Source organism: Peromyscus maniculatus, chromosome 7, assembly GCF_049852395.1.
Source record: "Peromyscus maniculatus bairdii isolate BWxNUB_F1_BW_parent chromosome 7, HU_Pman_BW_mat_3.1, whole genome shotgun sequence".
NCBI lineage: Eukaryota > Metazoa > Chordata > Mammalia > Rodentia > Cricetidae > Peromyscus > Peromyscus maniculatus.
This window is the reverse complement of record NC_134858.1, coordinates 111765407-111792821: the sequence shown is the minus strand read 5'-3', so window position 1 is coordinate 111792821 and position 27415 is coordinate 111765407. Positions and strand designations below refer to the sequence as shown.

Below are 27415 nucleotides of genomic sequence, written 5' to 3'. Positions count from 1 at the left end.
TGGGAATGGAACCCAGGGCTCCACGCATGCCAGGCAAGCACTCTACCCACTGAGCCACACTCCCGACCCTGTGCCATCTTACCTTTCTCAGAGCAACTTTTCCATATGCGAACTTGGGTGTAGACGGAGGGATAGGACCTTTTGGGACTTCTTTAAACTATAAAAGGGATTGGGGAAGAGAAGAGAAAAAACTGTTAACCCCTTTTCCAGACAGGATTTCTCTGGGTAGCCCTGTCTGTTTTGAAACTCACTCTGTAGACCAGGCTGACCTTGAACTCAAGAGATTCATCTGATGCCGCCTCCTGAGTGCTGGGATTAAAATCATGTACCACCACGCCTCATCTCTGTTTAATTGTAATACTAGTTTATTACTTAGCAAGATCATAACCTCCTACCCAGGTAATTAATTAATGTTTCAGAAAATAAGCAAATACACACAAATGCTGTATCTCTTATCCTTTATTTCTCCATTATCATCATCATCTGTGCTCGAAACATGGCTTTCAGACTGGCCATCAATACGGCCTGTCAGAGCATTTAGGGGGCAAACTCAGCAGAGAGCGGCTCTTTCCCACCCAGGGAATCAAGCAGGGTCCACAGGAACTGGCTTGTCATGCTCCAGTCTCCTATTTTCACTCACCCTCCAACAGATTCTATTTAGCATCTTGTGTGGCGACGCTTGGTAGCTGTAGCTATAAACAGTCCTTGGCCAGTGTGAGGAACACCTGCAGAGGCTGTGTGAACCTCATACTGTCATGTGTTAAAGATTCCCATATTATTACACAGCCAGAAATCGGCATGAGCGACTCTGCTCAGAGGCGAGGCAGAGGCCAATGGCTGGGCTGGGGAGGTGGCTGAGTGGGTGGTATGCCCTGCCCACCACGGAAGCATGAGGACCTGGGTTCAGATCCTCAGGACTCACAGGAAAGCCAGGTGTGGTGGCACACATCTGTAACCCAGCACCAGGGGATACAGAGGTAGGGGGGATCCCCAGGCTTGCTAGGCAGTCAGTCTAGCTGATACAGCAAGCTCAGAGTCCAGTGAGGGACCTTACGTCAAACAATAGACCAGAGAGACAGGGAAAGATACCGAAAGATACACACACACACACACACACACACACACACACACACACACTCTCTCTATATATAGAATTATTAAAACACGTTACCAATTAATTCAAGAGCTCATAAAAATAGAGCCACCACTGCCTAACCAGGATAGGCGAGGGAGGAACTATAGATTTATGGTCAAAGTGTTAACCATGTCTGGTTCGGCTTTACCCACACCAAAGACAGTACCTTACAAAAATGCAAATGTCATAAGTGTGTCAAGCCTTGATGCCTTGAAGAGTCACACGTGACCTTTATCAGTGAGTACAGGCTTATGCAGCCTGCTGGGAGGCCATTCTCTCCAGAGTCCAAGGGAGCTATGTCTCTCTCCTTTGGGTACCCTTAACCTTGGTTCCCAGGGAGAGACTTCCCCTCCTCCCTATGTCTTTGGAGAAGAGAGGAGCCAGGCAGAGTCTACATGGGACACTTGTCATTAGATATTTCCCTTTCTCATGGCAGCAAATATTCCAGATACTTTAACAAATCTGTTACCTACATACCTACAAATCCCATGAGAAAGACCGCTAAGGGCCAGCGGTGTTACTTGGTGGCAGACCGCTGGTCTAGCATGTGCAAAGCCCTGGGTGTGACCACCAGCACTGGGGGACAAACAGAAGGCTCCACTGTGCCTTTTAAAAGAAGTCATTCCAGAGCCAGGCCTGTAATTCCAGCACTTGGTGGGTGGGTAGAGGCACACTGATCTCTGGGTTCGAGACCAGCCTGGTCTACAGAGCGAACTCTAGAACAGCTAGTACTACACAGGGAAACCCTGTCTCGAAAAAACCAATCACACATCCCACACACGTGATCTCCAACACAGAAGTGACAACTCCAGTGAGAGACATTTGATTCTGGTTATTATAGGGTTTATTTATTTATTTATTTATTTTTTAAGACAAGGTTTCTCTGTGTTCCCCTGGCTGTCCTGGAACTTGCTCTGTAGACCAGGCTGGCCTCAAACTCAAAGATCCACCTGCCTCTGTCTCTCAACTACCTGGCATGTTGTTGGGTTTTTATATCTAAAATTTTAGTGTGTGTGTGTGTGTGTGTGTGTGTGTGTGTGTGTGTGTGTGTACGTACACTGCCACAGCTTGCATGTGGAGATCAGTGGACAACCTTCAGGGGTCAGTTTTCTCTCTGTGGATCCTGGGACTTGAACTCGGGTCCTCAGCCTTGGTGAGAAGCTCTTTACTCATGAGCCATCTCCCCGCCCGGCCTGAGGCATCTGCCTCTTACCTTCCTCTCACACTTGCCGCAGGAAAACACTAGCGGCTACACTCTCACTTCTTCTCCCTCTCACCCTTTCCTCCCCGTCCCTTCCCTCCTTGAGACAGGATTTTGCACTGTGGCTAGCTGAGGCTGGTCTCGAACTCACGGCAACCCTCCTACCTCAGTTTCCCAAGGGCTGAGGTGATAGGTGTGAGCCACAGCACGTGCAGCTTTCCACTCTCACACTGTGGTTTGAGTCTGACGGATGGTGTGTACGCACACGCCACAATCACCACCAGTCCCTAACTTGCGCCCTCCTCCTGGTCAGTTCCTGTAGCCTGCATAGCCCTGCGGCAGTTACGCTCAACTCCCCCCCCCTCCTCCTCCTCCTCCTCCTCCTCCTCCGAGGACAGCAGCCTCAGTCTGGCCTAAGAGATGCAGGCAACTGTCCTGTACTTGACCCTGGCTTCCATCCCACACTTCACTGGCTCGGCTCCTTCCAATGCACTCTAGAAGCAGGGTGCTTTCCTCTCACTGCCCGGGTTCTGACAATGTTCCAGCCCTGGCCACCAACACGCTGCTCTCTCCCTCTGCCTGGGAGTCTTGGTTCAGATTTTACCTTCTGCAGGAGGCCTGTACGTACCAAGAAGCTAAAACCAGCTAGCACAAGTCAGTACATGACACACACCTGTTTAACCGTCTGCGAAGGAACGAGACGAGGATAAAATCATTAGCCGAAGCCGCTATGGCACTCGTTAAGTAATTCGTTAAAACACGATTCCAAGCGGCAAATTCTCAAGGTAGCTGAGGATGACCTGAAACTCCCGATCCTCCTGCCTCCACCTCCCAGGTGGGATTCCACGCATGTGCCGTCATGCCCAGCTGAAGTCTTGTGGGGACTGGGTACCGAACTCAGGTCCACAGAAGTGTCTGTGCCCCCTGAGCCACCTCACCAGCTCCTTATTGTATTCTTTCTTTCTTTTTTTTTTTTTTTTTTTTGGTTTCTCGAGACAGGGTTTCTCTGTGTAGTTTTGCACCTTTCCTGGAACTCACTTTGTAGACCAGGCTGGCCTCGAACTCACAGAGATCAGCCTGGCTCTGCCTCCAAGTGCTGGGATTAAAGGTGTGTGCCACCACTGCCTGGCTCCTTATTATATTTTAAAATTATTTTTTCAGGTAGGGTCTCCTGTAGTCCAGGATGGCCTCAGATTTACTGTGTAGCCAAGGATGACTTTGAATCTCTGGATCCTCCTGCTTCCAGCTCCCAAATGTTGGGGATCACAGGCGTCACCACCACACCCTTTACACAGTGCTAGGAATCAAATCCAGGGCTCCTTGCATGCCAGCCGAGTGCTCTATCAACTGACTTCTTTGCCACTCTAAACCGTAAGTGAGCGTGGAGCTACCTGATTGCAGACATGGAGGTGTGCATGTTGTATGAATCGCTTATATCAAGGTCAAAACAAGTACAGTTAATAAGTGGCAACGGAAGTTAGGGCAGTGGTCAGCTCAGAGCAGGTGGGTGGGTGCTGAGGGTGAGGACGGGGCACCAGGGAGGCTCCCACTGGGCGTTGGTTGCTGCGTTCTATTCACTTTGCATATACAGTAGCCTTGGGAACCCGGTTCTTCTAGGGGCACAGATAACACACTTGAATGGGTAAGAAAACAAAAATACACCAAAAACCTTCCCAACCAGAAGAAGGGGAAACAAGAACACAAAAACATCCTCAAACAAAGCAAAGAGAAAGTAACAAGGAGAAGAAACACAAGAAAAGGGAGAGCATGAAGAAATTACACACACACACACACACACACACACACACACACACACACACACACACAATCAGCTGAACTTGATCTCTGCGTGGCTGCAGAGGCGGCTCTGATGCGGCTCTGATGCGAACTGAAGCACTTGCCACACAGCAGGAGCGGTTGAGTTCAACCCCCAGCCCCACAAAAAGCCTGTGATCCCCGAGATGGGGGTGGCCATGGGAGGATTCCTAGGGCTTGCTCACCAGCCAGCCAGCCCAACTCAACCAGTGAACTCCAGGGTCAGTGAGAGACCCTGCCTCAAGAACAAGGTGAGGAACGAGCAAGGAAGACACATAGGTACAAACACAGACATGCACACATACAGACAGAACCAGTCGGTATGCAGGGAGAGTTAGGGTGCAGCGGGCTCATGTTCCAGTGGTTAAGGTGCTTGCTGCTGCTCTTTTAGTGCAGTTCACAGTACGAACACCCACGCCGGGGAGCTTACAACTAACTGTAACTCCAGCTCCAGGGGCTCAGTGCCCTTTTCTGGCATCCTCAGGTACCCCCTCACACACACACATACCACACACATACACACACACACCTTAAAAAAAAATAAAACTTTTAAAAGGTAAAAAATTTTAGGTGAGAATATACTTTTCCCTTTCTCTCTCTCTCTCTCTCTCTCTTTTTTTTTGGCGGGGTGGGTGGGGCAGAGGCAGGGTCTTATGTAGCCTAGGTTGGCCTTGAACTATATAACTGAGAATGATTTAACCCCTGATCCTCTTCCTCCACCTCCAGATTACAGGTGTGTACTACACCTGGTTTATTGCATGCTTTTTCCATAACATGCCAGCTATGGTGGTGCCCACCTTTAATCCCAGCTCTCAAGAGGCAGAGGCAGGCGGATCTCTGTGAGCTCAAAGTACCAACCTCATCTACATAGAGAGACCCTGTCTCAAAACACAAACAAAAAAAAAAATCCCTCCAAAAAACAAAAGAAAGTATTTCCTAACACAAATCTTAACACATGCTTAAAATTGAAATTACACGATACTTAATTCCTACCACTTATAGACAGAAAACCTATGTTTTTTTAAACTTCAAAACTCAGGTGACTGAGCAGAAAAACTGTGGGTTTTTTTTTAACTCACCGCAGGGACAGGAAACCCCACCTGAGAACCTGAACTGCTTCAAAGGCTGGCTGCTGGCAGGGCCAGCTAGAGGAAACAGCAGTCACCTGTCCCAGATAGAGCAGCATCTCTCAGCACAGTGCACAGCAGCCCTGCACACTGAGGTTGTCTGTCACTTACCCTCCCGACATGCTTGAGCTTCTGGCTTCTACTTGCTGGGCATACTATGTCAGAGACCATCGAGGATGGCGCACCCATGTCCTTTGCTCTCCCTACAGCATGACTAGGTACCCTAACCCCACTCTTACACATGAAAGGCACGGAGCCTACAACATCCCTGATAAACTCATGAAGTCTTCATCGGGTGCGGCTGCACCCCAAACCCATGCCTCCCTTCATCCAGGCAGGAAGTCAGCTCCAGAGCCATAAGGAGTTCATGGCAGGCTCCCCACCAGTCCAGCTTGCCACGGGTTCAAAGGACCCACCTTCTGGATGACATTTCGAAGAGCAAAGTACTTCTCAGTGAGGTCCCCAGCCTCACTCAGTGGGGCATCGTAGTCATAGCTGGTGGGCTGAGCTGCATAGGGTGTGTTGGCACCTAGAGGACAAGAAATATGTCACTGGTCACTAATGAAGGTTTCGCTCAGGGTCTGAGGTTAGGGTGAGGAAAATTGAAGACACATTTAAGGAGCCAGGTGGTGGTGGCGCAAACCTTTAATCCCAGCACTTGGGAGGCAGAGGCAGGCGGATCTCTGAATTCAAGGCCAGCCTGGTCTACAGAACAAGTTCCAGGACAGCCAGGGCTACACTGAGAAACCCTGTCACAAAAAACAAAAAACAAACAATAAACAGAGACATAAACACCCAAATCATCAGAGCTGGGATACAGCTGGTCAAGCACTTCCCCAGCACAGGACACTGGATGTGGTGGCATGTACCTGTAACTGAGCATTTGGGAGGTAGGGCAGGAAGATCAAAAGTTCAAGGTCATCTCTTTTCTCATTGTAATTTTATGTGTATATGTGTTTTTCCAGCATATATGCCATGTTTGATCCAAAGAGGCCAGAAGGGGGCGTCAGATGTCCTGGGACTGGAGTGACAGGTGGTGGAGATGACAGCCGTGAGAAACCATGTGGATTCTGGGAATCAAACCCAGGTCCTCTGGAAGAGCAGCTGTTTCTCTGACCTGCTTTTCCTCAGTTCACATCCCTCCAGGGAAAGACCTTATCTACCAACCAATCAGGCTGCGGACATACAAACCACCTTCCTTGCTCCAGAGTTCCTCAGAGAGGCTGAAGCCACTCACAGAGTTACATCACTCCCCCCAGCCCCCCCACCCCCACCCCACCCCATGTGCCTTCTCCACCCAGTCATTTCTCTGTGGGACAGGTGTTGCTCCTGAGAACACACCCAGGGATCGGCTTGTCTGGCTGTCTTGGGGCCTGCTCCCGTGAGGGCTGATATTACTGACTCTAGGGGACTTAGAAGACAAACCCCTGCGGTGTCTGTGAGGGAGTTTCTAGACTCGGTTAACTGAGGTGAGGGGATCCACCCTGAATATGGAAGCCGCTCCCATTCTATAGGCTGGCGTCCTACACTAAGGACCAAGCCAGCGGAGCGCCAGAACTCATCTCTCCCTGCTTCCTGACTTCGGGTGTGATGTGGCCACCTGAAGCTCCTGCCCAGTCCCTCAAGTTTGCCGTGGGTGTCTTGTCACAGCGATAGGAAATATAATCAATACAACTTCCCTGGAGCTCAACCTGTGACGAAGACCAATGAGGAGATCTGGGGCTGGGGACACACAATGACCAGAAATATTACTGTCCAAGGCACAGAGTCTAGACTAGAAACTCCCAAGATTGTCAAAGATGATGCTCATAGGTTTAGGCTCCCTGTCATACTGGTCAGTCCTCTGAAAATGTACCCATGCATAAAAGACACATGGGGAGTCTGCAGAAACAGTGTTCGAGCCCCCCAAACGGAGAGCCTGGTTCCTGTGGGGGTGGGGCAGAGACTGTCTGCCCTGTTCTTTTTTTTTTTTTTAGACAAGGTCCAGGTTAGCTTCAAACTACTATGTAGCCAAGGATGACCCTTACCTCTCAAAGGCTGGGATCACAGGTGTGAATCACCAAGGCCCCCTGCAGGCTGGGCTGGCACTCTACCAAGCAAGGGATGTCTGCAGCCCTTGAGATTGCGCCTACTGCAGCCTGCCATGAACCAGCAAGGCCCGTGTCTGCTAGCTCAGATGGCACTCTGCCACGCAGGTGTGTCTGAACAAAGTGATTTCGCGATGGCTCTTTTCAAGAGCTTAATTTGTAAGTAAATGAGGCACAAAATATGACAGTTTGCTAATCCTTAGTGATAAGTTCACAAATGATGGGCCTGAGGACCCACTGTCGGAGGGGATCAGGTTAGCCTTTGCTTTCTCACTAATTCTCCGTACAGAATCTCACTTTGGAAGACCTGGACCACTCGGTCAACAGATTGGTGGATTGACTTCCTCTACTTCCTGCTTCTCAGAGACAGCTCTCCATCAGGTCTGCCTGCCCCAGGGGCAGCACAGGTTCAGAGACATCCCTCCCCATGAGACACAGAGATTATAAACCACATCCTCAGCTAGGGAGTTCACCTTCTGTGTGGCTCCTCTTCCGAGGGGGGTTCTTATTTTATTCCACCTGCACTAAGCTTCATACACCTTACATGCAGACCAGGCCACGCTGAGCCTCGAGTCCTCAGCCTGAGCCTGGCATGGGGGTGGGGAGATCAGTGTGTAGTGTGTAGTGTGTAGTTGAATGCAACAAGTGTAACTTCCAGACACAAATGCAACAGCCTGAGTAAAATGAACAGGGGACTAAAATGGGTCAACTGGAGACTTTTTCCTAGTTCTTTATGTGTGTGAGAGTGCATGCATGTACACACAGGTGCATTGTATGTGCAGGTGGGCATATATGTGTGGGCATGCACGGGTGAACATATGCATATATAAGCTAGGAGCTACCCATCTTGTTCTAAATGGATGAAAAAACTAAGTTAAAATTAATTTTGTTTGTATGTGTACCATGGCATTTATGTGGCGGTCAGTTTCCGGGGTCACTTTTCTTCCTTTTTTTCCCCTTCCACCACGTAGGTCCTGAGGATCAAACTCAGGTTGTTAGGCCTGGCAGTAACCACTGCACCATCTCCCTGGCCCTTAATCTGGTTTGGGAGGCAGGGTATCCTATCGGTCTGGAGCTCCCAATTCAGTTACACTGGCTGGCTAGCAAGCCCAGGAGTCTGCCTGCCTCCCCTCCCTAGCACTAAGATTACAGAAGTTCACTTCACCATGCCTGGCTTTTCTTTTTCTTTCATTTTGTTTTGGAGACAAGGTTTTCTCTGTGTAGCCCTAGCTGTCCTGAGACTTGTTCTATCGGCTAGGCTGGTCTCAACATGCTCTGCCTCCGGAGTGCTGGGATTAAAGGGGCGCACTACCACTGCTGGCTTGCCCGGCTTTTCTTAATGTGGGCTCGAACTCAATCAAGACCCTGTCTTGCATGGCAAGTTATTAGCACCACAGGGGAGCGGTGCGTGCTTAAGGCACATGTGTGTGGGGATTCGGAGCAAGAAAATGACAGAAAAATGAGAGAGAAATATCAGGGGAGGCAGAGCCATGGAGACAGGAGGATCCCTTGGCTCAGGGGCTGGTAGACTATACTTGGTAAGTTCCAGATCAGTGAGAGACCTTTAAAAAAAAAAAAAAAGATAGCTGGTGCCTGAGGACGGATACCTGAGGTTGTTCCCTGGCCTCCACATACATGGGTATCCACAGACACACATGTACACATGCACCTGCACAACATATAAACACACACACACCCCCCCAAAGCAGAACATGTAAACAAACACACACAGCCACACTAGACTGCCAGAGAGACCTGGCTGAAAATAAGACCTTTAACAATCAAATTATGTCCCCTAAGGTTTTTTTTTTTTTTTTTTACACACTAAAATGATTTTTATGTGTTAGAAAATTTAGAAGACAAATGGAAACAGAAAATGGAAACTGGCCACAGGTACCGTCTCCCAAATCACGCACCAGAAACAGAACAAGCTTTTACTAATGGATGTTAAGTGAATCTTACCATTCCAATAGGCAAAATTGGTCCCACCTATAAACATGTACCTACAGAGAAACAAGAGAATACATGGACTTCACTGTGAGCACAGCTAAAGGGCTCCCTCTCCCAGCACTGGATACTCACAAGTTCACACTGGCCCCACGGGCAAGCAGGTCATAGAGAGAGGCAGCCACTAGTTCAGTCTTCACTGTGGAATGGGGTTCGCCCCAGTGGTCTAGCCAGCCAGTATAGAACTCAGAATTGATCTGAAGAGGGAAAAGGGGGTGGCACTTAAGAGATGTTTTGACCTTCAAATAATGCTGAGGTGTTCCTGTAATGCCCTGTCCACTTCTCCAAGGAACAGGTGGTAAGGGAGATTGATGTGCATGCTTAACCTAGAGCTGGGGGAGGGGGTCAACACCCTGTCCATGAGTGTCAGCCAACTGGGACATCTCATCTTGCTCAATACAAGCTCTGCATTGTAGAGCCAACCCACTGCCAGTCAGAAACATCTGGGAACGCAGCTGCATTGGGAGAATGCTTGTCCAGCATGAATGAAGCCCTAGGTTCCATCCCCAGCATTGCAATAAACTGGGTATGGTGATAACCCGCCTGTAATCCCAGTACTCAGGTGGTAGAGGTAGGAGTTCAAGGCAATCTTTAGCTATATGGTAAGTCAGAGGCCAGCCTGGGCTACATGAGACTTTATATTTAAAAAAAAAAAAATTTTTTTTTTTTTTTTTTTTACAAAAAATTTGTATCAGTATTGAGCATGTGCAGACTCTGTCCCTTCCCATCATTATTACCTAAATAATAAAGTAAAATATCCACACAGCATCTGTGCTACATCAGGTTTAAGCAACCTTGAAAGGATTTAAGCCTAGGATAAGGATATACAATATAAGCCTACAAGAACTGCACCATTTTATGGAAGGGATCTGAGCAGCCACTGATTCCAGTATCCGAGGGTTCAGAATCTCATGTCCAATATCCAATCCCCCATGAATATTTTGGGACAACTGATTCTTTTTTCTTTGAGACAGGGTTTCTCTGTGTAGTTTTGATGCCTGTCTTGGATCTCACTCTGTAAACAAGGCTGGCCTTGAACTCACAGAGATCCACCTGGCTCTGCCTCCCAAATCCTGGGATTAAAGGCATGCACTACCACCGCCCAGCTGATTCTTTTTCTTTTCTTTCTCTCTTTCTTTCTTTCTTCTCTTCTTTCTCTCTCTCTTTCTTTCTTTCTTTTTTTTTTTTTTTTTTTTTGAGACAGGGTTTCTCTGGATAGCCTCAGCTTCCCTGGAACTTACTCTGTAGACCAGGTTGACCTTGAACTCAATAGCAATCCACCTGCCTTTGCCTCCCTGGGCACTGGGGTTGCTGGAATTAAAGGTGTGTGCCACCACTACCTGGCTTAAAAATCAACAAAGCCGGGGCTGGAGAGATGGCTCAGTAGTTAAGGGCACTGTGCTTTTTCAGAGGACATGGGTTTAATTCCCAGCACCCACATGGCAGCTCATACCTGTCTGTAACTCCATTTCCAGGGCTTCTGACACCTTCACACAGATATACATGCAGCCAAAACACCAATGAACATACAATAAAAATAAATTATAAAATAAAAAATCAACTGAGTCATCCTGTGGGTCCTGGGAAATTGAACCCAGGTCCACTGGAAAAGGAGTCAGTGCTCTTAACTACTGAGCATCTCTCCAGGCTGGGGACAACTGATCCTTTTTTTATACTTATATCAGTTTTGTTAGCTGCTCCAATGTTCCATGCCCCCTTCTCCCAACACCAAAACATTTAGTCCAACACAGTATTTTCATAAATAATTAATACAGTCAGGCATGGTGGTGCATAAATATAACCCAAGCACTTGGTGAGCTGAGGCAGGAGGATTATGAGTTCAAAATCAGCCTGGGTTACATAGTTAATCAATCTGAAACCAACTGCAGACCACCTAGCAAGACTATTGGAAATGAAAACACAAAAACCCAAGGGCTGGGGATCTATCTTGTCAGTAGAGAAATTGCTTACATGTATAAGCCCTGCATTCAATCCCTGTGTGACAGGGCAAGACAGTGTAGAGGTTCCTCCATCTTGTATTTTTGCTGAGTTCATTTCAGGATTACCTAGAACTTGAGCTCCTTGACAGACAATCCAGTGGAAAATTATCCAGCTCTGCTCTAGGCCCTGAGGCCAAGATGCCCCAGCTAACTTATCTTGGCTTCTGTTAAACTGCCTGCTTGTACAGAGAGCCCCTAAGATAACTGCTTATCTCGGCTTCTGTTAAACTGCTTGCTTGAGCAAATATCCCCCTGTAACTAACAGCTTATCATAGTTTCTGCTAAACTTCATGCTTGAGCAAATCTCCCTCCCTGCTGCTCTTGAGCTAGATAAGAGGTATGGTTTTTGCCTTTAAAAGCCCCTTGGTTCAAATGATCAGGGCCACACCAAGGTCCTCAGTGCTTGAGCGTAGCCCCAAAGACTTTCAACTGGCTATAAGCTGTGTCTGAGCGGTCATCTCTGGTGGGCTCCCCATAACACCTTAATTAAAAACAAAGAAACAGCTCCAAATGAGCCTTTACACACAATTCACTCTTTTTGTCTGAATATTGATCTTGAGACTCACCAGCTAACATGAGGACGATCTGTCCACAAGCAACTTAACATCAGCTCAAACATCAGAAATGAAAAAGGAAACCTGGAGAGGTTCCAGGAAATAGCTCCACCCGAAGAGCTCCAGCAGAGCGCTTTTGCAAACAAAGCTTGTTGTGCTTGGTGTACAGCCAACACCAGCTCCTGCAACAGCCAGGAGGTTAGAGCGGAGAGTCTGGGGCTGATGACGGCCCACCCCCGCCTCACAACTCCTAGCAGCCCCAGAGCTGCTCGGCAAAACTACATCCTTGGTGCTTCCTCAGACCATCGGGTCCACCCAGGCCCAGCAGAACGAATTCTGCATTTCAACCGGATCCTCAAGTGAGGTGGAGAAGCTCAGAGAGTTAAGACACAAGTCTCTCAGCTAGAGACGGCTTGGAGGATAAGAGCAACCGTGGTTCCTCCAGAGAACTGGAGTTCAGGTCCCGGGGCCCCACATCAGGCAGCTCTGGGGGGATTCTACACAGACATAAATCTTAAAAAAATACACATGTGAACCAGATCCTGGCCCAGGCACTCCTAGGCCCCTCAAATCAGAGCCACTGGCGTGTTCCCTGTGGATGTTCGTAGAACGCCATCCTTTGTATGCAGGAAGCCCTGGGTCTGATTCACCACATAAAGCTGGGCAAGGCAGTGCACGATTATTCCCAGTGTCTGGAAGGAGGAAGCAGGAGGCTCAGGAGTTCACAGTCAGCCTTGGTTACACACTGAGTTCTGAGCCCGGAACTACCCCAGACCCAGTCACTGCCCCAGTTATCACTCAGGAGTCCAGAAGGGCTATATCCCCTACCCCCAAGACCCATCAGCTGCTCATCCCAGAGCCAAAATAAAAAATAACACCCAAGATGTACATGTTCTCTTCTGCAGCCTGTCACCTCCTCTGGGAGCAGCTGTGATGAGTTGGTACAAGCCCACAGTCTATACCACACACCCAGTTCTTACCAAAGGTCCTTTGGGTTCAAACTTCCTCTGGATTAGGAAAGCTTCTGTGACATTCTTGACTGGAAATTTCAAGAGGGAGAAGAAAAGTCAGTCAAAGGCATAAGAAGTTGAGCCAGCCTGCTATGGTCACTGGTATAGAATTCACAAGTTGGACTCTAATCCCATATAAAATGTATAGGAAGTGGAGGGCCAGCAAGAGGGCTCAAAGGAAAAAGGTGCTTGCCACCAAGGCTGATAACCTGAGTTCAATCCCCAGGACCCACACAATACAAAGACAGAAATGAGTCCCACAGTTATCCCAACCTCTACACATGCTCCATAGCTCTTGAACATCCCCTCAGTAAAAATAAATACATGAAAAAATGTTTGTCTTATAGATGTGGAGTGTCCAGGAAGTGACTTAGCCAGTCCCTCCCCTTCCCATTATGAATGAATGACATCTAATGTTTTATAATTGAGGGGACCCCTCACCCCTTTCTACCATGTAAGGATTCAACAAGCTGATATATGAAGCAGAAGGAGAGCCTCACTCAGCACAGCACCCCTGGGAGCCCTGATCTTGGGCCTTGTAGTGCCCAGAACTGTGAACAATACAGTAATTTTTTGTTTATTTCTTTTAATTTTTTCTGAGACAGGGTCTCACTGTGAAGCTCAGTCTGGCATGGAATTCACCATGCAACACAGACTGATCTCCAACTCAATGATCCCCCTGCCTCAGTCTTCGGAGAGAGAGAACAGGAGTGTACCATTACACCTGGCTTATTCATTTGTTGCAATAATCCAAATTGGGCTGGAGTGTAGCTCAACTGGTAGGGTGCTTACCCAGCATGCACGAGGCTGGGCTCGGGCTCCAGTGCACATGAACTGGGGGAGTGATGGGTGCCTGTGTGACCCCAGCATTGGGGGGGGGGGGCGGCAAGCATACCAGAGGTCAAGGTAAACTGAGTGAGACAGTCCCTGCCTTCCCCACGCCTCTTCTGTTCCTTTGTAATTTCCAGACATGCACATCATAGGCATTCTCCTAATCCACAGGAGATTCAAGGCCGAAAGAGCCATGGAATCTCTGTAAACTGTCTCTAGAAGAGCCCAGGCCACCCATGTGAGGGTGTGTGGGGACCACACCACAGCTGTCTCCCTCAGCAGGCCTCCATGGCTTTGCCGGAACACAGGCCCACAGGTCTGCCTTTAAAACTGCACCCCCTTTCCCTACGCATGCCTGGCCAGCCACTGACCCAGCTGCTCCCTTCCAGGATGGGCCTGCTCTAGACACCTTCCTTGTGACTCCATAGCTCTGTCCACACAAGAGAGCCACAGTTATCTACCAGCTAATTAGCAGGTTCAAGGAGATGAGGCCACTCTTTGTTATTCTGTGGTGAATGAAGATTATCTGTATGCCTCAGCCATTCAAACTACTTATTTCCTGCCCTCCCCTCCAATTCCCTGTCCTCCCCACTCCTCCCCTCCCCCTCCCTTCTCTGCTTCTCATTTTATGTATCTTCTTTATAAAAAGAATTTATTTATTTATTTATTTATTTATTTATTTATTTATTTATTTATTTATTTATCTTTTATGTGAGTTGGCATTTTGCCTGCATGTACGTAAGTGTGAGGATGTCAGAGTTTGGAGTTATAGACAGTTGTTAGCTGCCATGTGGGTGCTGGGAATTGAACCCGAGTCTCTGGAAGACCAGTAGGGGCTCTTAACCACTGAACCATCTCTCCAGCCCCTTATTTATTATTTTATGTGTACATGTGTGTGCTTGAGTGTGTGCCTGAGTACCACATGCATGCAGTGCCCACCAAGGCTAGAAGAGGGTGTCGGATCCCCTGGGACTATGGTTGCGAGCCTGTAGGTGCTGGGAACTGAACTCAGGTCCTCTGCAAGAACAGCAAATACTCTTAACCTCTGAGCCAGTCCCCTTGTGTGTGAATCTTTTTTTTTGTTTGTTTGTTTGTTTGTTTTTCAAGACAGGGTTTCTCTGTGTAGCTTTGCGCCTGTCTTGGAACTCACTTTGGAGACCAGGCTGGCCTAGAACTCACAGAGATCTGCCTGCCTCTGCCTTCCTGAGTGCTGGGATTAAAGGCTTGCGCCACCACCGCCCGGCGTGTGTGAATCTTTTAAAACAGGGTCTTAATATGTGGTCTTCCTAGCCTAGAACTTATTATGTTGTGTATTGTAGTCCAGGCTGGCCTCTAAGTCAAAGCAATCCTCCTGCCTCCTGCCCCATGTCCAGAGTACCAGAACTACAGTTATGCACACTATGCCCTGAAAAGGTTTTTTTTTGTTGTTGTTGTTGTTTTGTTCTTTTAAAGTCAGGGTCTCATAGAGCTTAGACTGGCCTTGAACTTGCTACATAGTCAAAACTAGCCTTGAACTCACATTTTAAAAAAATATTTTTATTTATGTGTTTGTGTACTTGCATGTAGGTGCCCATGGAGTTCAGAAGAAGGCACTGTATCACCCCTGAACTGGAGTCATAGATGATTGTGAACCTTCATGTAGGTGCTGGAAATCAAACCTGGGTCCTCTAGAAGAGCAGCCAACGCTCTTATTTACTGAGACACACCTCCAGCCTGTTTTAAAGTTTCTATTATAAAAAGTGTTTTGTCTGTTTGTATGTATGAGCTGTCATGTGGGTGCTGAGAATCAAACCCTGGTTCTTTGAAAGAGCAACAAGAACTCTTAACTGCTGTACCGTCTTGTGGAATATTCCTTTACACTGTATGAATATGTGTCACTGTGATTGGGTTAATAAAGAAGCTGACTGGCCAACAGCTGGACAGATAGAGGTTAGGCGGGACTTGCAGACAAAAAGAGAGCATGAGGAAGAAGGGGAGGAGTCTCAGAATCTTGAGATATGGAGAGAAGGAGATAAACTTGATGTAACAAGAAAAGGTACCGAGCCACGTGTCAGAGTGTAGATAAGAAATATGGGTTAATTTAAAATGTAAGAGTTAGCTAGTAACAAGCCTGAGCAATTGGCTGAGCCTTTATAATTAATAATTCTTTGTGGTTATCTGGGAACTGGCTGGCAGGAAAGAAAAGTCCGACTACGAAGTCTCTCCAGCCCTGTTTTAAAACCTCTAATCTCCATTTGAATCTGTTCTTTATCACATTTTTATTTAGTTGCTTTGTGTGTCCGTCCACGTATACATGCATGAGTGCATACATGCCATGGAATGCTTGGTGGTCAGAGGATAACCTGTAGGTGTTAGGTCTCTCCTTCCACCATGTGGGTCCCAGGAATCAATCTCAGGTCATCCCACTTGACAGCAATCACCCTTAACCACTGAGCCATCCTGCTGGCCCATCACTTGAATCTTGTACGGAGGTGGATGAACAGTAGGAAAAGGCTGAGGGCAGGGGTAGCACACATCTAGAACCCCAGCTCCTGGGAAATGGAAAGAAGGGGGTCAGAAGCTCAAGGCTATCCTTGGCTAGACCATGCGTGAGAAGCCAGCCTAGCTATGAGAGACCCTGTCAAGAGGAGGGCTTAGGTTTTAGGTCACTGGGGACATGTTCCTGAAAGACTGTGGCAGTGTCTTCTCTGGCTCTTGAGATTTCAGCTCCTGAGGTGAATGGTCTCCTTTATCATATCCTTCCCGAAGGACTCTCTCTTGTTACAGGACAAACAGACTGTGGATTGAACTTCCCGTCTTTATAAATTGATGGCTTCAGGCATCTTGCCACAGTAATGCAAAGCCAACTAGCTCACATGGTAAAGGAGATGCTGAGACACCTCATTCTATCTGCTCAAGCCGCTTAGGCAACAGCTGTCCCAACAGTCAGTGAGTGAAAACCAACTTTAAGCAGCATTTCCTAGTTGCCACAAATACTAACCTGCTCCAAAATCCACAGTGGCATACAGGCCCTGCAGGGTCCCACATTGCAGGTATTTTTCATTCGCCCCATCGGTGGTGAAGAGAAGGACGTCATTACCCAGATGGTAACGGAAGCGGTGTGCCAGGAAACGCAGGTAGTCATAATCACAGGTGAAGTAGGAGCCGTATTCATTCTCAACCTGGGTATTTAGAAAGAAGAATGAGAAATCACCAGATGCCAATGGAAAGAAGAATGAGAAATCACCAGATGCCAATGCAGCCTTAGCAATCCCTGGAAACTCTAGTTCACATCATACACCCAAAACACACCCCATATCCGGGAAGGGAGGCAGGGGCAGATCCAGGCTGAACTGGTTTGGAGTGCATGTGCAATGAAGCAAGCCATGTCCTCTGTGTGAGCTTTTTAGGAAGAATCCCCTATTTGCAATCTTATACATATGTCTAATTGGATGTCCATATGCATTGTACATACCAGGTGCATTGTGGGAAAAGACATCCATATCCCAAGCCTGTCAATCAAAACAGGTGGCAAGACGGCTTGGTGGGTAAAGGAGCTAGCTTGCACAAGCCGAACAACCCAAGGTCGATACCAGAACACATGGAAAAGCTGGACATGGTGGATGGCGAGCATCTATAATCTGGCAGGATGGGGGTAGGGGGATAGGGTGGGGGTGGGCAGAGACAAGGGACTCACCCAGAGGCTCCTGAACCAACTAACCTGGAGTATGCAATGAAGCCAATCCTGGACCTTGCCCTCTGACCTCCACATGTGTGCAGTGGCGCACACACACACACACACCTCCAGGTTCCTGTCCTGTTTGAGTTCCTGCTCTGACTTCCTCCAGTGATGAACAGCAATGTGAAAGCATAAACTGAACAAACCCTTTCCTCCCCAATTTTTTTTTGGTCATGGTGTCTCATCACAGCAACAGTAACCCCAGCTGAGACCGAGGCCCCAGACACTAGCGAGTTTTACTCTAATTCAGTGGTTCTCAACCTTCCTGATGCTGGGACCCTTTTTACAGTTCATGTACTAGTGACCCCCAACCAAAAAATTATTTTCATTGCTACTTCATAACTGTAATTTTACTGTTAGGAATTGTGATGTAAATATCTGATAGGCAGGACATCTGATATGTGACCCTGTGACCCCCAGGTGGAGAACCACTGTTCTAACTTCAGGAGCCAATGCTCTCTCGCAGCAACGGCTCCGTGTGATGGCTCTGATTCTGTGTTGGCCTTGAGGTCACTCTGCTGTCTGTCACTGTGTGGTTCTTAGGTTTCTGAAAAAGACACAAGGAACCTGGGAGCCCTCAGTCCAGAAAGTGACCCCCCCCCCAAAAGCAAATGGGTACTGCCAAATTCATTTGTTATTGTTTTGAGACAGTGTTTCACACAGCAGCTCAGTGCAGGGCTCACTATGTAGCCCAGGCTGGCCTTGAACGCACAGCCGTCCTCCTCTATCAGCCTTCTGGGTCCTGGGATTATAGGCATGAACCAGCACACCTGATTTTGGCTTCACTCATTTTAGGTAAAAACTAAGATTAACACTCCATGTGCAACCCATGCTAGGTGGCCCCGGCCTGGCTTACCTCTCCTGAAAATAAACAATTACATGGGGCCAATTCGGTGTCCTGAATCTGGAAGGCCGAGGGTGGGAAAGCCTGCATGTCCTTGGGCAGAGGCGGGAGGCTTCGGCATGGCGCATTTCACCCTGGTTACAGACACAGCCTCTCCTGTCCTGCAGTGCCCCCCCAATTCCCTGGGCTCCCCTGGGAAGCCCCGATGTCACTTTCTGGGTGAAGTCTTCACTATCTCTTGACTTGGAGGAGACAAAACAACCGTCACAGCTGGGTGGAGCGGTGCGAGCCTGAGACCCCAGCCGGCCCGAGGGGCAGAGGCAGGGGGGCCACTGTTAGGTCCAAGGCTAGCGCAGTCTACATACAAAACCCTTTGTCACAGCACAGTAACCGGGGATGGGGACATGCCTTAGCGAGGACCTGAATGAGCCTCATCCTTTTGGTTAAGGTTAAATGCGTGAAGACCCAAGTTGGGATTCCCTGAACCACAGTGGCACCTGTCTGTAGCCACAGTGCTGCGATGAGGAGACAGACAGACTCCAGGGCTCACTGGGCGGCCAGCCTAGTCACTCTGCAAGCTCTGGGATCAGTGAGAGCCTATCTTTTGTTTTGTTTAAACTTTATTTATTTTTATTTTATGTGCATTGGTGCTTTGCCTGCATGTATGTATGAGAATGCTGATCCCTGGAAATGGAATTACAGACAGTTGTAAGCTGCCATGTGGGTGCTGGGAATTGAACCCAGGTCCATCTGGGAAGAGCAATCAGTACTCTTAACTGCTGAGCCATCTCTCAAGCCCCAGTGAGAGCCTATCTTTAAAAAGTAAATGGGAGCCAGGTGGTGGTGGTGCATTTAATCCCAGCACTCGGGAGGCAGAGGCAGGCAGATCTCTGTAAATATGAGACCAGCCTGGTCTACAAAATTAGTTCCAGGCCAGCCAGGGCTACTGAGAGAAACCCTGCCTTGAAAAACAAAACAAAACAAAAAGTAGCCGGGTGGTGGTGGTGCACGCCTTTAATCCCAGCACTCAGGAGGCAGAGGCAGGTGGATCTCTGAGTTTGAGGCAAGCCTGGTCTATAGAGTGAGCTCCAGGAAAGGCTCCAAAGCTACAAAGAAACCCTGTCTTGAAAAAAAAAAAAGTAAATGGAGTGGGACTTGGATGTAGTTCAGTTGGTAGAGTGCTTTTGTAGGTACAAGAGCCCTGGTGTGGATTCCCAACCTCGCAGAAACCAGGCCAGGTGTGCACCTGAAATCTCAACATTTGGAGGCAGACAGGGGGATCAGGAGTTCAAGATCAGTCTCAGCTACACTGAGTTAGAGGCTGGTGGGAGTAGGCATGGGGAACCACACTCATAATCCTAGTGCCAAGGAGGTTGAGGCAGGAGGATCAAGGAGGGTCTGAGGCCAGTCTGGGCTACACAGGGTAACTTATGCCTCAAACAAAACAAAACAAAACACCTAAAAGACAAGCAGGGAAACACCCAAGTATGTGCAAAGAACTGCAGATGTGAAAGAGGCCTTGGACATGTGAATGACGTGAAGAGGCCACACAGGAAACGGTCACATCACATAAACTGCACAAAGGAAGAGGAAAGGCGACGGAATGTCTTCCAGAAGACACCCGGCATGTGACAAACTTTGCTTCTGGCTCCTGAGCGCTGAGTGACAGACACACGTGTTTTTGCTTGTGAGGATGAACAGGTGGAGCTGTAGCACCCACAGCCATGCGTCTTTGTGGGGCCTAGAGCAGGTGGAAAGAGACGGCAACAGGCACTGTGGGGTCAGCAGACAAAGCGTGCTGTGGCAATTCTGGCAGCTGGGCAACCTTGGCCAAGTCACTTCACCTTTTGGATCTTTTTTTTATTACTATTTTATGTGTATGGTGCTTTGCCTGCATGCATGTATGTGTACCATGTGTGTGCAGTGCCTACAGAAGCCACAAGAGGGCATTAGATCCCCTGCAACTGAAGTTACAGATGGCTATCAGACACCGTGTGGGTGCTGAGACTCAAACCAGGTCCTCTGAAGAGCAGCCAGTGCTCCTGACTGCTGAACATCTCTCCAGCTCTCTTTTTGAACTTCTCCATTTAAAAGGAGATGTCTGGAAGAACTGAACAGCATTGGCAGGACACTCAGGACAGAAGCAGATACTCATGGGCATTAACAAAGTAGTAACATGAGCCAGGTATGGTGGCGCAGGCCTTTGATCACAGCACTTGGGAGGCAGAGGCAGGAAGACCTCTGTGAGCTTGAGGCCAGCCAGGTCTATCTATATGGTGAATGCCAGGACAGACAGGGCTATGTAGAGAAACCATATTTGAGAAGGGAAAAAAAAAAAAAAAGTAGCATGAGAGTCTGAGAGATGGCTCAGCGGTCAAGAGTGAAAGGTTTTTGCACCCCGATAGGCCTCTGCCGACGCAGCAATCCAAATCAGACTGAATTAGAAAAAGCCTTGGTTTAATGGGTAAAGCATTCCTGGGTGATTCTCTGGCCCCCCAGAGAGGAGATGGGGATGAGACCGGAAAACCATGTGTCTGTTTTCTGGGATGCAGCTTATACACCCTGTGAGAATGGTCTTGAGCCTCTCTGGGGGAGGCGCTGTGCTTGGTGGGCTTTGAAGGGGTGGGTTTAGGGAAAGAGATGGGGGAATGGAGTTGAGGTGGATCTTCTACCAGAACATTCCAGACTCTTTGGGTATAGGGATGCCAGGGTGCCAGGGGTTGAGGTGGATCTCCCACCTAAACAAAGAACACTGGCTGCCCTTTCCAGAGGATCTCGGTTTGATTCCCAGCACCCATGTGGTGCAGCTCACAACTATCTATAACTTGTTTCAGGGGATCTGACACATTCTTCTGGACTCTGCAGATTCCCAAAGGCATGTGGTATATACATAAACTCATATAAGTACACACACATACACATAAAGTTTTAAAAAATTGATGAAAGAGAGATGTCTCAGTAGTTCAGAGCACTTGTTGCTCTTGCAGAGGACCCAGATTCAGTTCCTGGCACCCACAATGGCAACTCACAACCATTCATCACCAGTTCCAGGGGATCCAGTTTTGTGGAATAATCCTGTACACTATGAATATGTATTACTCACATTAGCTAATAAAGAGCTCACTGGCCTATAGCTGGGCAGGAGGAGGTTAGGCAGGAAAACCAGACTAGGAGGATGCTGGGAGGAAGAAGGGCAGTCACTGGAGTCAGAGGAGTTGCTGGCAGGCGCAGAGAGAGCAAGATGGGCATGCTGTACTGAGAAAAGGTATCAAGCCACGTGGCAAAGCATAGATAAGAAATATGGGTTAATTTATGTGTAAGAGTCAGCTAGTAACAAGCCTGAGCTATCAGCTGAGCATTTATAATTTATATTAAGTCTCCAAGTCAGTTACTTGGGAAGCAGCTGTGGGTTATTTGGAAGCAGGCGCTAAGGACAGGAAAACCCTGCCTACAATCAGTGCCAACTTGTGGTGGTATTGTGTTCCCTAAAATATTGTGTACCCTAATAAACTTATCTAGGGTCAGAGACAGAATAGCCACTAGATACAAAGGCCAGAAAATGGTGGCACTCACACCTTTAATCCGAGCACTCCAGAGGCAGAAATCCATCTGGGATCTCTGTGAGTTCAAGGCCACATTAGAAACAGCCAGGCATGGTGACACATGCCTTTACTCCCAGGGAGTGATGGTAGAAAGCAGAAAGATTATAAGGCGTGAAGACCAGGAACTAGAAGCATTTGGTTGGGTAAGCATTTGGCTGGTTAAGCTTTTAGGCTTTGAGCAGCAGTTCAGCTGAGAGCCATTGGGATGAGGACACAGAGGCTTCCAGTCTGAGGAAACAAGACCAGCTGAGAAGTTGGCCAGGTGAGGTTAGCTGTGGCTTGTTCTGGTTCTCTAATCTTCCAGTTCACCCCAATACCTGGCTCAGGTTTGATTTTATTAATAAGACTCTTTAAGATTCACCACCAATTTCTGACCTCCACAGGCATTGGGTGCACAGGTAGTATGCATACATACTGCAGGAAAAACATTCATACATGTAACAGGAAAATGATAATCTAAAAATTTAAAATAAAACAATCAAATAAAAAACTTAAAAGTTAGCCGGGCGGTGGTGGCGCACGCCTTTAATCCCAGCACTCGGGAGGCAGAGCCAGGCGGATCTCTGTGAGTTCGAGGCCAGCCTGGGCTACCAAGTGAGCTCCAGGAAAGGCACAAAGCTACACAGAGAAACCCTGTCTCGAAAAACCAAGAAAAAAAAAAAAACTTAAAAGTTGATTGTTTTTCTAGTTCTAATTCTGTCGTGGAATTTTTTTATTTTGGTGGTGGCTTAAGTACGTAAAATGTACTTGATACTGGAAGGCAGATCCTGGGCTGTGGATGTAGCTCAGCTGGTAGAATGCTTGCCTGCTCAAGGTCTTGGGTTGATCCCCAGCAGCACATAAAATGGTGTGGTGGTGCATGCCTGTACTGTTAGCACTTAGAGGTGAGGCATAAGGACCAGAAATTCAAGGTCATCTTCAGGTACACAGTTTTAAATCAGTCTGAGATAGACGAGACCCTGTCTGAGATACAGACACACACACACACACACACACACACACACACACACACACACACAAACACAGAGAGAGAGAGAGAGAGAGAGAGAGACAGAGAGAGACAGAGAGACAGAGCGAGAGACAGAGAGAGAGGGAAGAGATGAGAGAGGGAAGAGACGAAGAGAAGAAACAGGTCAACACTTGCCCCAAGTTCAATCTCAGAAAAAGTGTCATTTTTAGAACCACATCCTGCTGTCACTGGCATCATTTACATAATGTTGACGGACAGCTGCTCCCCCTCTCCCCTTCTCCCCTGTCCAGGCTCAGCCCCAGGTACCTGCACGGTTATAATTGGCCCTCCATTCTGGTAGAGCAGAGGCTTCATCTTGGGCAGAAGGACTGTCAGCCATTTATCCACAGCTACAAGGTAATCTACAAAACAAGATGGTATGGCCACTGTTACACACCTTTGTCAACTAGTTTATTCGTGTGTGTGTGTGTGTGTGTGTGTGTGTGTGTGTGTGTGTGTGTGTGTGCATGAGTGCACGTCTCAGAGATGGCTTCGTGGATTAAGTCAGCTAAGCTATCTTGGCTGACTTTTAAAGCCAGGAGATACCAGTGCATCCCGTGCCTTCAGCAGCTCTCTTGGAAAATGAGGCAGCCGCAGTCAGCTGGACATGGTCCTACAAGCTAGGAGTCCTGTTATCCAAGTTCACCTGGCAACTTACCCTGCACTGTAGGGCTCAAAGCCAGAAGCCAGGCCTACCAGGCAAGGTACGAGAGGCACAGAGAGGTGCTGAAGAGCAAGCTCTCTCAGTCACGGTGGGGTGGAGGATGCGGCTCAGTTGGTGGAGTACCTGCCTAGCATGCACCGGGCCCTGGCTTCCAGTCCCCAGCACTGCGTATACCGGGAATGGAAGCACACACCTCTAATCCCAACACTTGGGAGGCAGGAGGATGAGAACTTCAGGATCATCCACAACTATAGAGAGTGTAAGGCTGAACCCCCAGCACCCACATATTGCCTGTCTTTAACTCCAGTTCCAGAGCATCCAACACCCTCTTCTGACAGGGCATAAACATATATACACCCATATACATTTCTTAAAAAAAGGCATGGTGATATATGACCCAGCATTTGGGAGGTAGAGGCAGGAGGATCTCTGAGTTCAAGGCCAGCCTGGTCTACAGAGTGAGTTCCAGAACATCCAGGGCTACACAGAGAAACCCTGTCTCAAAAACAAAACAAATAAATAAGTTAAAGGTTTTTTTTTTTTTTTTGAGACAAGGTCCCATATAGCTCAGGCTAGACTAAATAAAACCTGATATGTAGCTGAGGATGACCTTGAAATCCTGATTTTCCTACCTCCACTTTCCAAGTGTTAGGATTACACTTGTGTGTGCCTCTACATCCAGACAAAATTAACATCTAATAAACCATATATTTACAAACTCAAGAGACAGACAAAAGCACATGCTTCATAAAGGTGTCATGAGGACTCAGGAGACAACACATGTGAGAACAAGAATAATGTGGCCAGAGTATGAAAGAGAAGTTCATATGGTATGAGGGAAACACACACACACACACACACACACACACACACACACACACACACACACACAGATGCAACTGAATGACTGTTTAGGGTTTTACAGCTGAAACAATCTCTTGTGGTTTAAAAAGATAAGACAAAAAGCTGTCATTTACAAATCATTCCAAAAATGCCAAGACACAGAAGACACGCGGCTCCAGGAAACCGAGTGACGTCACTGCAGAACCAGGCCTGCCCTTCTGACTAGCCGGCTGTGTCACTGACTCAGTGTGTAGGAAGAGAAAACTTGGCTAACCAGGTTGTGAATGCAGAGTGACCCACTTATCAGAGAGATCCGTTCAAGCCCATGAGAAGCAGTGTCTCCTGAATGCTGACCATCCCTTCCGGTGAGGGGTGACCGACACCCCACTGACCAGTATTTACACACAGGAGCCCTATCTTCAAATGATATAAACTGCCCAATCTGCTAGAATCCTTTAAGGGCGTCAGTAACTCACCTGGGTCAGAAGATCGAAGAACAATAGATTCTTTCTCTAGTAGCCAAGCGGGCAAGCCTCCCTACAAGAGAGAAAACAGCAGCTGTTACCCTGTCCACTTCATGAAAACAGATGAGAGAGTCTTGTCAGCAAGGAGGGAAAGAGACGGGAAAGTGACCTCGGCTTCTGGAAGACAGGAAAATTAAGATCACTCTATTGGTCGTGTTCTGAGAATCAACACCCACCTCTTTAGTTTTGAGATAGTCTCGCTATGTAGCTAAGCCTCAAGCTGGAACCCCTATATGGCACAGGCTGGCATCGAGAGTTTTGATCTTCCAGCCTTCACCTCTTAAGGGCTTGTTACAGGCATGACCACCACACCCACCAAAACTCCCCCTTCTCTCCCTCTTTAAAAATGTATTTATTTTAGCCGGGCGGTGGTGGCGCACGCCTTTAATCCCAGCACTCGGGAGGCAGAGCCAGGCGGATCTCTGTGAGTTCGAGGCCAACCTGGGCTACTAAGTGAGTCCCAGGAAAGGCGCAAAGCTACACAGAGAAACCCTGTCTCGAAAAACCAAAAAAAAAAATGTATTTATTTATTCACTTTTTATGTGTATGGGTGTTCTGCCTGTGTGTCTGTGTACCATGTGCATGCAGTGCCCTCAGAAGCCAGAAGAGGGCGTTATATCCCTTGGAATGAGAATCAGATGGTTGTGAGTCACCATGTGGGTGCTGGGAATCGAACCCAGGTCCTCTGGAAGAGTAGATAGTGCTCTTACCTGCTGAGCCATCTCTCCAGCCTCTTTCTCCCCCCCCCCTTCTTTCCTTCTACTTTAGTATTCTTGCTGTGGTTCGGATTGCTGTGTGGCTTTGTGCGTATGTGAATGGCCAAGAGGAAGCCCCGGTGCTCTGGCTCAAGCCTGCTCCTCTCTGCCCGGCTCCTCGATAAAGAAACAGACACCGGTGGAGGCACAGCACCACATACTTTGAGTCGTAGATCGCTTTAGGCTGCTTTGCCCAGACACCACACCCATCACTGTCCACCACTCCTGCCCCAACTCACACCCACCAGGCACCAGAGGCCTGTGTTAACACACTCACCATGTCCCACTCTGCACAGATGTAGGGCCCAGGCCTCAGGATCACCAGGAGCCCCAGCTCGTGAGCCAGGTGAATGAAATACTCCACATCATGGTCCCCGGAAAACTCATACTGTCCTGGCTGGGGTTCATGAAAGTTCCAGGGCACGTACCTATGAAGACACACATAGCCAAAATCCTCACAGACGGTAGGTGAGTGGGAGGGAAGAGAAGGGAACTCAGGCTCTAAGACCACTTGAAAACACAGGCCAAGGGTGGAACACCGGCCAGTGCAAAGGCTCACGGGTAAAGGCGTTGCCGCCAAGCCTGACCCCAGGAGTTCAATCCTGGAACCTGCATGATGTAAGGAGAGTGTCAGCTTCTACACTTTATCCTGTCTTCCATATGCATGCTGCAGCATACACTTGCACAGGTACACACACACACACACACACACACACACACACACACACACACACACACAGAGTAAATAAAGTGTAACAAAGAAAAACCTTTTGAAAAGAGGAGTGGGAGTGTTGTTGAGAACTAATACCCAGTGTGTGGCAATAACACACTAATCCTGGAAGCTAAGCAGGGCCAAGCCAGGTTAGTCCTTGGATGGGAGACACATAGCTTGACTCGAAGGAGGCAGGTGCATGCCTTCTGCCCAGCGCTGGAGATGGTCCGGGACCACTCCTGACTCTTCAATTCTCTTTTGCTTACTGACTGGTGATCAGGGAAGATCGTGAAAATAGAGATTAATTTGTAGATTTTTGTTGGTTGGTGATCTGGTAGGGTTACAGACGATGATCTTCACAGAGACAACCGCTCCGAGGGACATGAATGACATTTACCACCTTTACCTGCCCAGACAGATTTATTTCAGGTGGCTTTCTTGGCCAGCTCTGTACACCTCTCTTCATCAGATTCTCCCTTGAATTCATTTTATACCTGGCTAGTTAGTTTATCACCCCCAGGATTGAACACAACCCTCAAGCATGCCAGGCACACGCTCTAACATGGAGCCCCAACCCAGCCCTCTAGAACAATCTGTAGAAAACTATGACAGAAAGATCTTCCAGCACACTGGAAAATTCAACAAGAAAAACAAATACATGAACCCTAATTATTATGCTAAAGTAATATGAGATATATTTATTTAAAACATAAAGGTTAAGGCCGGGTGGTAGTGGCATATGCTTTTAATCCCAGCACTCGGGAGGCAGAGGCAGGCAAATCTCTGTGAGTTCGAAGCCAGCCTGGTCTACAGAGTGAGTTCTCCAGGAAAGGCTCCAAAACCTACATGGAGAAACCCTGTCTCGGAAAAAAAAATGTGTATGTATATGTCTATATATATGTATACATAAATATACACATACATACATACATATACACATATACACATACATATACACACACATACATATACACATA

The 27415-nt window shown here is 47.9% G+C and overlaps 1 protein-coding gene across 1 annotated transcript in view; it reads right to left on the bottom strand.

Annotated features, from left to right (window-relative positions):
• Glb1 (galactosidase beta 1) overlaps positions 1-27415 on the bottom strand; it is a 78934-nt gene that overhangs the window by 32873 nt on the left and 18646 nt on the right. The window contains exons 3-11 of the mRNA XM_076577284.1: positions 26004-26154; positions 24924-24984; positions 23208-23302; positions 16748-16928; positions 12907-12965; positions 9448-9569; positions 9328-9368; positions 5695-5807; positions 83-157 (exon numbers count right to left, since the gene is read on the bottom strand). Of these exons, the coding sequence (XP_076433399.1) occupies positions 83-157; positions 5695-5807; positions 9328-9368; positions 9448-9569; positions 12907-12965; positions 16748-16928; positions 23208-23302; positions 24924-24984; positions 26004-26154 (898 nt within the window). The remainder of the gene's footprint in view (positions 1-82; positions 158-5694; positions 5808-9327; positions 9369-9447; positions 9570-12906; positions 12966-16747; positions 16929-23207; positions 23303-24923; positions 24985-26003; positions 26155-27415) is intronic.